This window comes from Tachypleus tridentatus, chromosome 12 (assembly GCF_004210375.1).
Source record: "Tachypleus tridentatus isolate NWPU-2018 chromosome 12, ASM421037v1, whole genome shotgun sequence".
NCBI classification, from domain to species: Eukaryota; Metazoa; Arthropoda; class Merostomata; order Xiphosura; family Limulidae; genus Tachypleus; species Tachypleus tridentatus.
Genome location: NC_134836.1, coordinates 72384659 through 72400833, shown reverse-complemented (window position 1 = coordinate 72400833; position 16175 = coordinate 72384659). Strand labels below are relative to the sequence as shown.

The following is a 16175-nucleotide window of genomic DNA, read 5'->3' as shown; positions in this document are numbered from 1 at the left end:
AGCCGATCGTCGAACCAGATTAAGGCCCTTACGGACGCAGAATGCAGCTCAAGAAGAATAAGACGGCATCTACGAGAGAAAGGCTTTAAGAACCGTAAACGTCTTCAAAGGCCACGCCTCTTTCCACACCACGAAACAGCTCGGTTAAACTTTGCTGAGAAGCACCATACATGGGACGTAGAAAAATGGACGAAGGTTTTTGATGAGAAAAAATTTAATATGGATTGTCCAGATGGCTTCCAACGTTACTGGCACGATAAGGATATCCCACCGAAGACATTTTCTACACGACACAGTGAAGGAGGTTTCATCATGATCTGGGGTGCTTTCTCCTTCCATGGAACAATGGAGCTTCAGGTTACACAGGGGTGTCAAACAGCAGCTGGCTACATTGGCATGTTGGAGAGAGCATCCTTACTGACTGAAGGCTCTTGCTTGTGTGGAAATGACTGGATCTTTCAGCAGGACAACGCTGTAATCCACAATGCCCGCAGGACAAAGGACTTTTTTCATGGCGAATAACGTGATTCTTTTGGACCATCCAGCGTGTTCGCCCGAACTAAACCCTATTGAATATGTTTAGGGGTGGATAGCAAAGAAAGTCTATAGAAATGGACGTCAATTCAAAACAGTGCATGATCTTCGTGAAGCTATCTTTACCACTTGAAATAACATTCCAGCCAGCCTTCTGTAAACGCTTATATCGACCATGGCAAAGTGAATGTTTGAAGTTATTCGCAATGACGACCGTGCAACTCACTACTGATACCTCTTGTTGGGCATTTCCTACCCTGTTTAGAACTTCTTTTTGTATGGTCTTAAACTTTTGACCAGCTAGTATTTAGGCTAATTTCATAGTGTTCACATTTTCCCTATTAAATGCTAAAAAAGTTTTTATTTTTATTTTCCCTTTTCTTATTTTCATCTTTCGGAGCTCTACTCAATTAAGTGGTTGAGTCTAACTACGCAAAATGCATATTTTTTTCTTTATGTTCGTTGGCCTTAAGGTTTAGCAAGCAATGTATAAGGTGCGTGTGATGATATATCAAGGAAACTGTCGATTAACCGAAGTTTGAAGTATAGAAAAAACAAGATAATGCAGAGAACGCTAGAATATTAAAACAGCTTCAACAGACTGACATAAACCACGATATTAGTCAAAAATCTAAATCCTTATATCGTAAATTCTGAGGTAATCTTTACCGGATTTGACAAAATTTTTACAGAGTATACAATCAATGTTTTTACAATGTGAAAAAAACAGTGATTTGACAAAATGTTTATAGTGTATGAAACTAGTGACTTGACAAGGTTTGTACAGAATATAAAACCAGTGGTTTAACGAGGTTATTACAACATATAAAACCAGCGACTTGACAACGTTATTACAATGTATAAAACTAATAACTTAACGAGGTTTGTGCAGAGTATAACACCAGTGACTTGACAAGGCTTGTGCAGAGTATAACACCAGTAAATTATACCATATGATGATTCTATTTATAACAGTCCCTCGGTAGGAAAGCGGTAAGTTTTCAGATTTGCGACTCTCAAGTTAGAAAACACACGATATTTACAACAAAATAATGAAAAACTTAAATGCTCTTGAATGATCTTTTGTATTTCACTTTCAATATTTATAACTTTATCTCAGTTCAAACGTGTGTTTAAAGAAAAGTACTGAAGGAAACACAAACCAAGACAGCTGGTATTAAAATAAAATAGAAAGTGACTCCTCAGATTATCTTCAGGTTAACAAAGACAGGTTGGATGTAATAAATATCGTTTGTTCTACTGATGATTTAAGTTTCTTAGTTTCGTTAGGATCACACGAGCGTGTAAGGGTTAAAAGTGGCGTAATGTAGGTAAGTTCAGGCGTAATAGAGTTTAAGCAGATAACACAGAACACAAAGAAGCACTATCGACTTGCACATCTCGTATCCACACCAGATGTCTCGAGATGCATTTTTATTTCAAGTGGGTTTCTCGTCATTACGAAACCTATCAACTATGTTTTCACCAGTACTACAAGTTGTAGTTCTTTTCGAACTGTTTGTTAGGTATAATAACTTTATAATTTCAATGCACAATACTTCCATGCTAATTTTAAAAACTGATTTCGATAAGCCTGAAGTACTTTAAAAAAGTCACATAAAGGAGTCTATAATTTTCTACTTATAACTTGGAACTTAAATTTTCTTCGCGTGACCATCGTGAAGTCATTAATTTACAAAGTGGATAAGCTTAGCCATCTGAACATTTTAAGAGAGTCCAAAAACAAGTCTTTTGATTCTCGATTTTATGAGCGGTAAAACTTTTAAAATGACTGTTGGCGGAAGGTGTTTTATTGTTTATTTTAAAAATTGTGTACCAAGTTCGTTAAGTAACAGTTTTTAATTGTGTTTTCACACATTAAACGATGCTCAGAAACTTAATTTGTGCAACGTTCTCGTACAGATGTTGAATGGGTTACATTGAAACGTGTTTGAATATACAAACGGCGCACATGACATGAAAATCACAACCGGTGTAAAGTTGCGGTGTAACAGGTGTATCAAAACTACATTTTGTAAGTGTCTGGTGTTTCATAGGTAATTTTGATATCACCAAAAATTCATTGTAGTTGATAGACTATGTGTTCGGGTCAGAGAACTTCCGAGACAGCGATAGCCTATATAATGTAATGCACTTGGAAACAAAAAATTATGGATCATCTTGAAAACGAGGACTATTCATACACATACCTGTAACAAGTCGTACATAAGTCGCGGTAATCAATGTGTGGCTTTTTCTAATAGGTGAATATCCACGAACACAACAGTGATAATAGTTTGTTTTTTTGTTTTTGAATTTCTCGCAAAGTTACTCGAGGGCTATCTGCGCTAGCCGTCCCTAATTTTGCAGTGTAAGGCTAGGGGAAAGGCACCTAGTCATCACCACCCACCGCCAACTCTTGGGCTACTGTTTTACCAACGAATAGTGGAACTGACCGTCACATTATAACTCATTACATACCGTGAACAGTACGCCTACTGACTGCCAGTTTGATAATGCGCTCACAGCTTAAAGCGCGTGAGCGGGTTCATTGGTATGTCATGGGCTCGAACACTGGACTGTTCGATTCGCCGCCTTCCAGCAAGCCAATCACCAAGCCACGCCTTATCCGACGAGTGTAATACGAATCTTATTACTTAAAAAGTGTAAAGATTACGTAGCGACGTAATTAAACATTATATTTATAATTACAGTACTGGTGGTATAGCAATGATGATTCTGTTTGAGTCTTTTTTTCTTTTTTTCAGAATTTCAAGTAAAGTTACAAGGGGACTATTTAGTCTTCAACTAATACGCTATAGAGGGAAGGATTTGGTTTGTTTTCAATTTCGAGTAAAGTTATACGAGGGCTATCTGCACTAGCCGTCCTTAATTTAGCAGTGTAAGAGTAGAGGGAAAGTAGCTAGTCATCACCACCGGCCGCTATCTCTCGGGCTACTCTTTTACCAACGAATAGTGGGATTAACCGTAACATTATATCGCCCCCACGGCTGAAAGGGCGAGCATGTTTGGTGCGACGGGGATTCGAACCCACGACCCTCGGATTACGAGTCGAAGAGAGAAGGAACGCAGCTAGTTAACTGTACATACATTCAAATCTTAGGACAGTTTTATCTGACTAAGTATTGTGATGTAACAAGTATTGTTATAGTGCATCAAAGCCAAAACAAAGTGCGGACGTTTTTTTCGCAATAAGACACGAAACGTGAGTCATCGGATTTAGAGTCTGAGCACGCTAACCATTTGGCCACGCGTGCCCCAGATGTTTTCAAATCTAACGGATTCCTTCTTCAGTGTTAATGGTTGTTTATACCTTAAGGTTATGCTACATGTATAAAATTACCTCTTTTCCTACTAAGCTACTGTAGTTATTTCACTGTACAAATAGTTGTTACATATATAAGTTATTTCCTGATATACAGCGACTCCCTACAGTAAGAAATGGGTCGTTGAACTAAATTCAATATTTATAAAGAACCCGAGGATGTACCTTTTAATACTTCGGAAACATATTTGTTTGTTTGCAGTTAAGCACAAACCTACACAAGGGGCTATCAGTACTCTGCCCACCACGAAACCCGATATCTAGGGGCATAAGTTCGCAGACATGCCGCTGTGCCACTAGGGGACACTTCACAAACAAGTGTAAACAGGTTAAGGACTGACCTGTACCTAAAATGTTATGTTTTATTCAACATATTAATGACTAGTTACAAATGAAATAAGATATTAAGACAGCAAGAAATGAACGTTTATTTTTTATAAAGACATATCACGATACGACCTGAAGTTATGTTATGTATAAATTATGTGTTGCTTAGAGATATTCAAGATATTTGAATTACGGTCATGCATTGTTTTAAAGTACTCACACAGTATGAAACAACATTACGTAGTGTTTCAGGCATATTCAGCAGTTTGAATTAAAATTCTATATTTTCTTAGTTTCAGCTCATCTCGACAGTAAGAAATAAGGCTACCTATTGTTGTGATGGTGCACGATTTGATCAATACTAGCTTCGAGCGATCTTACATGTTAACAATAAATAAATAACATGTTTCGCTATATGGCACTAGCAGGGTGTGTGTTTTTAAATCAGAATTGTATGTTTCACGGAAGTGTCTGGAAAAGATGAGATTTCTACAAAATATAACAAAAAACATTGTATGTCAAGAAACTGATGGTTGTGCTATATTAGAAAGGATACACTTAACTGATGGTTGTGATATATTAGAAAGAATACACTTAACTGATGGTTGTGCTATATAAGAAAGGATACACTTAACCTGATGGTTGTGCTATATTAGAAAGAATACACTTAACCTGATGGTTGTGCTATATAAGAAAGGATACACTTAACTGATGGTTGTGTTATATTAGAAAGGATACACATAACTGATGGTTGTGATATATTAGAAAGAATACACTTAACTGATGGTTGTGCTATATAAGAAAGGATACACTTAACCTGATGGTTGTGCTATATTAGAAAGAATACACTTAACCTGATGGTTGTGCTATATAAGAAAGGATACACTTAACTGATGGTTGTGTTATATTAGAAAGGATACACTTAACTGATGGTTGTGCTATATAAGAAAGGATACACTTAACTGATGGTTGTGCTATATAAGAAAGGATACACTTAACTGATGGTTGTGCTATATAAGAAAGGATACACTTAACCTAATGGTTGTGCTATATAAGAAAGGATACACTTAACTGATGGTTGTGCTATATAAGAAAGGATACACTTAACCTGATGGTTGTGCTATATAAGAAAGGATACACTTAACCTGATGGTTGTGCTATATAAGAAAGGATACACTTAACTGATGATTGTGCTATATAAGAAAGGATACACTTAACCTGATGGTTGTGCTATATAAGAAAGGATACACTTAACTGATGGTTGTGCTATATAAGAAAGGATACACTTAACTGATGGCTGTGCTATATAAGAAAGGATACACTTAACTGATGGCTGTGCTATATAAGAAAGGATACACTTAACTGATGGTTGTGCTATATAAGAAAGGATACACTTAACTGATGGTTGTGCTATATAAAAAAAATATACCATTAACCTGATGGTTGTGATATATAAGAAAGGCCACACTTAACTGATGGTTGTGCTATTTTACAAAGGATACACTTAACTGATGGTTGAGGCATATAAGGAAAACCAAATTTAATTTACAGTTGTGATACATAAGAAAGGCCACACTTAACTGATTGTGATATATAAGGAAGGCCACACTTAACTGACGGTTGTGACATATTTTAAACAAACCTGATACACTCACCAGGTACCTTTGACCTAAACTGTACTTCATCGTGACAAACTTCTTCAGGTGAGCCACCGTTACTGCTGCTGGACAGCGAAGAAACCGTCGTTTCGATTTCTGCAACAAATCAAATTTATGCCAGAGTTACTAATAGAACACAGCAAATCGTAAGTATTCCTGCAAGTCCATTAACCTCTGTTTTTATTAAGAAAAGACTGAGGTCAAATCATAATGTATTTCCTATTATTTTCCCACCCGTATTTTTCTAATTAATGTTGATTAAAACCTATATTGTTATTTAAAAAAATACTAAAGTCAAAGTATAATTTATCCCCGTATTGTTTTCTCACTCGTTTTTGGAAATAACGTTCAATACAGGTTGTACAGATATAATCGCTCTTTATAGCTGGTAGTTTCCATCTTCTGTTCCGTTTGAGCGCACTCATGGTTACGACAGCTGCGATTAGATTTTAGTTGTGAACTTGGTTGGATTTAACAGCTGAAACTTGATTTTAGTTGTGAACTTGTTTGGATTTAACAGCTGAAACTTGATTTTTAGTCGTGAACTTGTTTGGATTTAACAGCTGAAACTTGATTTTAGTCGTGAACTTGTTTGGATTTAACAGCTGAAACTTGATTTTAGTCGTAAACTTGGTTGGATTTAACAGCTGAAACTTGATTTTAGTTGCAAAACAGACAGGACTTAACACTCTGATACTACTATGAAGACATCGCAGTCAAACCGACAGTCAAACCGTCTCATCAGCCATACATCAACAAATTATATTTTTTTCCATTGCAATAAATATAGGTCGAACAAAATAATGGAAGTACGCCACCTTTAAACTTCGAGTTTATGTATCTTTAAGGGAAAAAAATGTAATGAATGTCTTAACTGTATATTAAAACTTGTCTGTATAACTGTAGTATATCGGGGTTTCTACAAAAAAAAGGTTCTAAAAATGTCAAGCTAAACAGTTCTGACAGGTTACCACGAAGACTTGTTTATAGGTGAATGTCTAGTTGTATTTTCAATGAAAGGAACAGTGTCAAAAGTTATGTCAAGATGGATATCGAAGAACCAGACCACATCACACAACCATAATAGTGGTCGAGAAACTAAACAGATCGTGATAGACGAAAATGTTAACACGAAAACAAAAGACTAAAACGTTAAAGTCTGCACAGAACTTATTAACATTACCTATAGCAACGATCCTCTGTTCAAAACAACTAATTAGATACCATGGTATGTCTACAGTATAAAACAAACCTATGAAACACCAAGAAATGTAGAAACCAAAGACAAATAGCATAAAACTTGGACCAGTTGTCAACAGAAAAATAGTCTGATCAGGTGTATCGTATTTCATATTTTCTTAGTTAAATTGACGTGGTCACATGTGGTAGAAAGCAGAGGGAGTTTACCAGCTTGAATGTTTTCTACCATCATTTAAACATGATGTAAGCTTTCTGATGGTATAAACAGTTTCTTTTTGTTGGTATAGTTTAAAGTTTATAGGTATAGGTACACCCAGTGGTCACCATTTTATTCCTCACCAAAGGTGGTCTGTTTCGATGAGACAGTGGACCACTTTCTTATTACTGAACTTCTTAAAAATTGACACAAGTAATATTTCAATGTTATCAAGCCACAGCCCAGTTGGTGAAAACATGTTCAGATCAGATGTCCAACATCACTTCAACAACTACAAAGGTTCTCACCATCTCTTCACAATGATCCCGCGTGTTTTGAATATTGTATTTTATGACACTAACAGCACTTCTATTACTCTGCACTAACTTTGTATGTTTTATGGAAGACGTGACTTTTTAATTCGGATAAAGATTTTCTTCGTAAGAATAGAGCCAACATAATAGTTTTCTTTACTTGGGCTACAGATGTGTCTTCCGTTGACAATGACTGTAAATGTCATTAATTTTCTCTGGAACGCTTTCAAATCTTGATATCAGCTTATCTTAGAAATCCAATCAGCTGTTCATTCCAATACATTCCAACGACGTAGTTTGTTTTTTGAATTTCGCGCAAAGCAACTCGAGGGCTATCTTCGCTAGCCGTCATTAATTTAGTAGTGTACGACTAGAGGGAATGCAGCTATTCATCACCGCCCATTGCCAACTTTGGGGCCAAGACGTGTGACTGAAGCGAGTCTTATCTTGTTTGGTGGCGCCTTACAACGCAGTTCATAATTAACCTCTGCATTGCTAGTGTAACGATTGTGTACAAAAACAGTGTTCGTCACAGTATCTTAATTGAAGGATATACAAATGAAAGTGGACATGAACTTGGGATCTCAAACCTAAAGTACACGTTTTGAGCGCGGGAGCTAAAGGGCCTGGTAGAGGCCTGAAAAAGGTTCAGGTCAGGTATAGTCTAGTTTTGAGCTACTGACAAGGAAGGACAATCATTCCGTAGCTGGAATGGACGTGCTGTATCCGGTGTCTAAACCTAACACAGCTCTATCATCCTATAAAATAGGTACTGTTTAGATTTGTTCGAAGAACTGAAAACTTAAACTGGTTTTCATCGTACTGACATGCAAACAATGTTCAGGATAAAACGTGAACTAACCGTTCCATCTCCTGGATCCAATGCCACAGCGGAATGACCATTGGTGGGTATCTGGTTTTTCCTGTAAAAGAGAACATAAAAAGGAAATATCTTAGTATTTAAGATACTTCAACATCTATTAAATTATAAATCACTAGTTCATTTTACACCTTAGTCTATTATCTCCGTCCCTCGTCAAATGACTTTTTTACACCATGTTCCGGTTTGGTTTGTTTTGAATTTCGCGCAAAGCTACATAAAGGCTATCTGCAATAGCTGTCCCTAATTTTTCAGTGTAAGACTAGAGGAAAGGCAGCTAGTCATCATCACCCACCGCCAACTCTTTGGGCTGCTCTTTTACCAACGAATAATCTGATTGACTGTCACATTATATCGCCCCCACAACTGAAAGGGCGGGTATGTTTGGTGCGATAGGGATTCGAAACCGCGACCCTCAGATTACGAGTCGAACGCCTTAACTCGCCTGGTCATGCCAGGCCGCCCTGGTCTAAAGAGAACAAAGAGTCGTAGGAAATATATAGTATTTCCGTTAGAAAAAAACAAAAGACTAAATGCGTGCAACAAGTTAAAATTTGCCTTTTCGATAAAAGTTTCCTTATCCCAAATGGACAGCTGTTATTCCTGACCCAAGCAGGTATCGATGAAGAAAAGGCTTCGCTCACATTGTGCCAATATTTATTCCTGGGATTGTATCTACGGTTAGGAAATGTATCCTTTCACTGATACGTGTATACGTGTCTTTTTCTCACTTACCCATATCCGTACTCTAGGGATAAACTGATGGTGTCCTCTGGAGAGTAAATTTCTCTCTGTTCCGTCAGTTCGCCCCGGTCTTCATGACTCGTAACACAGGCATCTACCAAATATGAAACGCATGTGAAATTGTTAAGAAAAGTTGGGTACAAATTTAATTTGGTTTAAAACTAATAACAAAGACACGATATTCTAAGTTTTCAAAACTAATGTGCACAAACTTAACTGATCTTAAAACTAAGCCACAGTACTATCACTTCAAAGCCATTGTGTAAAGAATAAAAACTTAGTTTAAAATTAATAACTAAACCATAAAATTTTAAACTTTCAAAACCACCGCGCACACTTTAATAGTTGATTCACAAAACTATAGCTAAACTACAATACAACCTTCAACGACTTCATATTTATTGTTTAAACCAGGGTTTCCCAAAGCACTCGATATCGACATCATGAGGTCAATAAGTCTTTATAATGGATTAATAAAGATCTAGGAGACGAAAATGGTCCTCTGGGATAAGGTTGGCCTAAGTAAGTAATCCCCCTACGCCTTTCCAAGTTCGTACACAGTTGAAACTGAATTTAACCATGCGAATGGTCTTCTGAGGAAAGAATTTCAATGTTGAAGAACGCAAGACTCAAACTTACACCTCAATATTCTTACACTTGTTAAGACCCATTCAGAAAATTACAATCCCATTTCTCTTTATATTTTGTGCTTACTAATGATTATATAATGTAGGTTCTTGACTCTTTTTATTATAAGAACTTAGATATCGACAACTTTTATAAGTTCGTCAAAGGTTCGACAACTCGAAAACGTTTCGGAAATACTTCTGTAAATTGAGTATTGAACGGCCGACGACTTTTGTCAAACAAGGCTATAACCATTCAAAATTATTCTATATTAAGTCAAAATCCCCCAAATCGAAGGCAGTTTTCAACTGCTAAGCTGGGCCAGGCGTGGCCTTGTTTTTAGCATGCTCAGACTATAAGCCTATGTAAGAGCAACTATCAAACTGCACTGTTTGGATCAGAAAACAACAGTAGAACAGCTAGCTAGTGGTAAGTATTATTTACTTACTGTCTGTCTTTCTCCTAGTTTATGAGTTTAAAATTTGAAATGGCTACGCGTAGAAAGCCTTTGTGTAGTATTATACAAATATAATTCTGAAATACACAAACAATTATCAGCTAAGTCTCACAAATATGTAAAGTGAAATGCTGTTTTTGTAATATTTGCAATTGTTTGTTCGTTCGTGAATAAGTTCAAAGCTACACAATGGGCTATCTGTGCTCCCACCACGGGTATCGAAACCTGATTTCTAGTGTTGTGTGTACGATATCCAATAATGTCCATCATTTTGTATTGACAAACGTGAGTAAATGTATTCACAATGATTGGCCAAACATAGTTACACAGTGTAATAAATATTTGACCTGACTTTTAACATTAAAAAAACACACGCTATAATTACTGTATCCGAGCAAATATCAAAATTATTTTCTGATGTAATCAAATATGAAAACTCCTTTAAAAGTAAATTTATCACAGCAGAGTTGCTACAAGTTGTTTTGAAGCTAAGAAATCTAACAAGGAATCACCCTCTCGTAAGGGATGAATTCTAATAATAAAGTATCCTCTGGTGGGGAAACATCCTAACAAGAAAACGCTCCTAGCGACAAAAAAAAAATCTAACAAGAAAACACCTCAAGTGGGTGAAAAAGTATAACAAGAAAAACGTCTTCTGGTGAGGAAAATTACATGGAAGCGCCCTCTGGTTATGAAAATTTTAACAAAGGAGTAGCACCGTACAAGCGCCTATTTTATATCATTGCTTTTATTATTTGATGTAAATAACTACAGTCATTACAAAAAAAAAACTTATGTTCTTTGTTTGACTGATGATTTGGTGTTCTTTAAACATTATTCTTGAACACAGTTTGAAGATCTGAGAATTTGACCTTTCATGAAGCTGTCTTACTATCAACATGGGATGAAACTTCCAACTAGTCCTATTGGGTTGAACAAATTTCATTATCGTTACAGTTGTGTCTGTTATAATGTTTTAGATACTAGTGAACGAATGTAACTTTTATCCTGTGAAACATTTATACATTGAAAAAATAAAATCCCAGAATTACAGCCAACATGTTACACTGTTTATAAGACCATAACTGAGACGTACAGTTCAATTGTGTATGTCCCATAGTAAGACACAAAATCGATTCTAAGAAAGAAGTACATCAGTACTATGGTTTATTGTTTGTTTGTTTTTTGAATTTCGCACAAATCTACTGGAAGGCTATCTGTGCTAGCCGTCCCTAATTTAGCAGTGTAAGACTAGAGGGAAGGCAGCTAGTCATCACCACCCACCACCAACTTTTGAGCTACTCTTTTACCAACGAAATAGTGGGATTGACCGTCACATTATAACGCCCCCACGGCTGAAAGAGCAAGCATGTTTGGCGCGACAGGGATGCGAACCCGCGACCGTCAGATTACGAATCGCACGCCTTAACACGCTTGGCCATGCCGGGCCCTTTATTGTTCGAAAACTTAACTAACTTCTATGAATATTAACATTCCATGTACCAGTACCTTTCATTCCAGGAGGAAGGGGTGTCATTTAGTTACTTTAAACGAGTTTGGTGACACCAGGAAGAGAGTCGTTTTGATTTTGAAAAAAAAATGTTTAGGTAAATATCATACTTCTCTTTCCACACCATTCTGATCAGATGTTGTTCGCTGAGTCAGGTGTTTCTTACAGATTGTTCTGAGAGTGCATCTGTTCACTATTGAACAGATGTTACACGTAATGACACTGATTCACAAACATCAACTGTCTTATCACGCTCTGTATACCAAGTAACAGATGTTACACGTAATGACACCGATTCACGAGCATCAACTGACTTACCACGCTCTATATGCTAAGAAACAGATGTTACACGTAACGATTTATCACGCTATGTATACCAAGAAACATATGTTACATGTAATGACACTGATTCACGAACATCACCTGACTTATTACGCTCTGTACACCAAGTAACAGATCTTGCACGTAATGACACTGATTCACAAACATCAACTGACTTATCACGCTCTGTATACCAAGTAACAGATGTTACACGTAATGACACTGATTCACGAACATCAACTGACTTACCACGAGCTCAACAGATATATGCTAAGAAACAGATGTTACACGTAACGATTTATCACGCTCTGTATACCAAGAAACATATGTTACATGTAATGACACTGATTCACGAACATCACCTGACTTATTACGCTCTGTACACCAAGTAACAGATCTTGCACGTAATGACACTGATTCACAAACATCAACTGACTTATCACGCTCTGTATACCAAGCAACAGATGTTACACGTAATGACACCGATTCACGAGCATCAACTGACTTACCACGCTCTGTATGCTAAGAAACAGATGTTACACGTAACGATTTATCACGCTCTGTATACCAAGAAACATATGTTACATGTAATGACACTGATTCACGAACATCAACTGACTTATCACGCTCTGTATACCAAGTGACAGATGTTACACGTAATGACACCGATTCACGAACATCAACTGTCTTATCACGCTCTGTATACCAAGTAACAGATGTTACACGTAATAATTTATCATGCTCTATATAACACGTAACAGATGTTGCACGTAATGACACTGATTCATGAACATCAACTGACTTATCACGCTCTATGTACTAAGAAACAGATGTTACACGTAATGATTTATCATGCTCTATATAACACGTAACAGATGTTGCACGTAATGACACTGATCCATGAACATCAACCGACTTATCTCGCTCTATGTACTAAGAAACAGATGTTACACGTAATGATTTATCATGCTCTATATAACACGTAACAGATGTTGCACGTAATGACACTGATCCATGAACATCAACTGACTTATCACGCTCTATATACCAAGTAATATGCCCTTTAATCTGGTCTGAATGTTCCATTTTTTAACTTTGAGCATGTCCAAAAGTTTCTTTTGATTTCGCGCAAAGCTACACCAGGGCTATCTGCATTAGCCATCTATAACTGATCAATGTAAGATTAGAGGGAAGGCAGCTAGTCATCACCACCCACCGCCACCTCTTGGGCTACTCTTTTATCAACGAATAGCAGGCTTGACTGTCAATTTATAACGTCCGCAGGCTGAAAGCGCGAATATGTTTAGTGTGAGGGGGATTCGAACTCCCGACACTCAGCTGCCTTCCCTCTAATATTACACTGCTAAATTAAGGACTGATAGCGCAGATAACCCTCGTGTAGCTTTGCGCGAAATTCAAAGATTTCTGCGGATAATAATTTTCCTATTTTTGTTCATTTTAGTGATCATTAATTAACTCGTAAATTTATAACCTACGATTTAAAGCCTACATGTAACAAAACCTTTAACTGGGTCAGATGTATTGTTTGAATACAGAAATAATATTAGCATATATTTACTACGTAAATACCATAAACTCTTCTGGTCTAATAAGACCAGATGAAATAACCTTTGTTTGCAGATACTTATAATAATTTTAACCTTTCATCCGGTGTTGCCTTAGTACATCCACACCCATGAAAACACCAACAAGCTGAGCCACAAAAGTGTTTGTACCATCATCCTTGGATTACTGAAACTTGGTGATTATTTTGATTTTGAGACTATTTACTATTTACAAAATTTTGGAGATTTTAAAGATGTAAAAAGTGGGAATTTTAACTACCATGTTTGATGTTGATGACGTAACTATAGCTATATCATCAGGCCTAGCTCCAGATTCTAGTAAAAAATAAATGGGGTTAAATACAGGGTAATTTACTCGCTGTTATAGGGATATATGATGTAGATAGTTGCTAAGTCCAGGCAAATAAAGAGAATGCTATGTCGAATAACTTATCTGAACACATAAGTTCCTAGTGAATAATAAAACGTATGATTTAATTATGTTTTCACTTCATCGTTCTTATTTATGTTATCTTGGGCATAGTTGAATAGTAGGCGTGGTATGGCTAGATAGTTAGGGCGCTTGACTCGCAATCAGAGGGTTGCGGGTTCGAATTTTCAACCCACCAAACATTCTCGCCCTTTCAGCCGTGATGGCGTTATAATGTTACAGTCAATCCAACTATTTGCAGGCGAAAGTGGATGGCGATGACTAGCTGCCTTACTGTTAAATTAGGAACGGCTAGCACAAGTATCCCTCGTGTAGCTTTGCGCGAAATTCAAACAAAATAATAGAATAGTACTGGAAGAACGCCAGGCGAGAAGTATACACTTAGGAAACCTATATGGTTATATGACATGAAGGTTGCTGAGGATGAAAGAAGAAAAAATTTCACACCCATTTCTTTCAGTGAATCCTGATGGCATTTGATGCATCACTTGATACAATTATGAAAATACACTGAGAGGGAGGGGGTACTATTTTTCCTCTCGGAAGTGCAAGCTTTTTTCAGCCTTACCAAAATGGATGGCTACAAGATTACCTATCTTCCGGTAATTTAGTTTCGTATTCCTAAACAATATCTAACAAGTATATCCACCATGTCGTACAATATGGTGTATCCTAGTTCTAGTTTCTTTAGGGTCCTAGACCACCTAAAATGATATTATACATTCTTTAATAGATTGTTTAGGCAGAATATTCATGATGAAACTTTGTAGAATGGACGGCAACTGCCTGTTGTGGAGACACAAGTGTAGAGGTCGACGTTTCGAAAGTCTTCCGCCTTTCGTCTTCAAGTGCTAGACATATTTGTTCACCCCATTCCAAAACTGATGGTAATGGACCAATAGAGAGAAGCTGACGAACACCATCCATCACATTAAATAAATGAATCCATCACACTAAACAAATGAATCCACCATATTAAATAAATGAATCCATCACACTAAACAAATGAATCCACCATATTAAATAAATGAATCCATCACACTAAACAAATGAATCCACCATATTAAATAAATGAATCCATCACACTAAACAAATGAATCCACCATATTAAATAAATGAATCCATCACACTAAATAAATAAATCCACCATATTAAATAAATGGATCCATCATACTAAACAAGCGAACACATATTTAGTTTTTTCCAGCAGCTTTAATCTATTTTAATTACTCTCGCCCCAAGAGATAATTTGTGCCCAACATTTTAGTAAACACTGGTTTTACAAAATACATTCATTATAGGGCAGTATACGGTTGGTGTGAGAACTGTACACACTATAAGAAGAATCATAATGGGTGGTTATAACCTAAGCAGTAATACCAATTACTTAATACAGTCTAACAATGGACTCAGTAGATAGCCCGATGTGAAAACACACACGCACAATCTAACAAATAGCCAAGTTGATTGGATGTAAACTACAATAATTGGTTCTCACCTAACAAATAAGGATAATGACTACAATGATTGGATACGACCAAAAAAAAAACTAGATACACTGATTGGCTATGACCTAACAACCAGCAACACTGATTGGCTCTTACCTAACAAATAATGACAACAATTATATGAATACCTGCAAAAGCATTTGTATCAACACCAAATCTTAAAATCTGATCTCTAATTCCTTTGTCTTTAGTTTCATTTTTACCGCAGTATCAGAGTTTCCAATGGATGATTTTGATTTACAAGTCTAAAAATCCATCGAACTAAAATTCGTATACAATAAATTACAGTTTATAGTGTACACTCGATTTTTATTATCTATTATCAAAATTACTTTTGAGGAATTGTACTGTTGTAAGTTGTGATAACTCGTCCCCACTGTCTGTGGTGCTTATGTAAACCATAACATACTGTAATTATTTTTTCAGTAAAGTATTTATTTGACGAATAGATCTTTCTATTACGTAACTCTAACAAAACAAAGTAAGATCCTATATATTATATTATGTATTATATATTGCGAACCGTGGAGTCTGCAC

General features: G+C 36.5%; 1 protein-coding gene across 2 annotated transcripts in view; it reads right to left on the bottom strand.

Annotated features, from left to right (window-relative positions):
- The window catches only part of LOC143233582 (uncharacterized), a 141071-nt gene that overhangs the window by 85349 nt on the left and 39547 nt on the right, over positions 1 to 16175 (bottom strand). For both annotated transcript variants that reach the window (XM_076469941.1, XM_076469940.1), the window contains 3 exons: positions 9191 to 9293; positions 8438 to 8498; positions 5863 to 5961 (listed from right to left, as the gene is read on the bottom strand). In XM_076469941.1, the coding sequence (XP_076326056.1) occupies positions 5863 to 5961; positions 8438 to 8498; positions 9191 to 9293 (263 nt within the window). The remainder of the gene's footprint in view (positions 1 to 5862; positions 5962 to 8437; positions 8499 to 9190; positions 9294 to 16175) is intronic.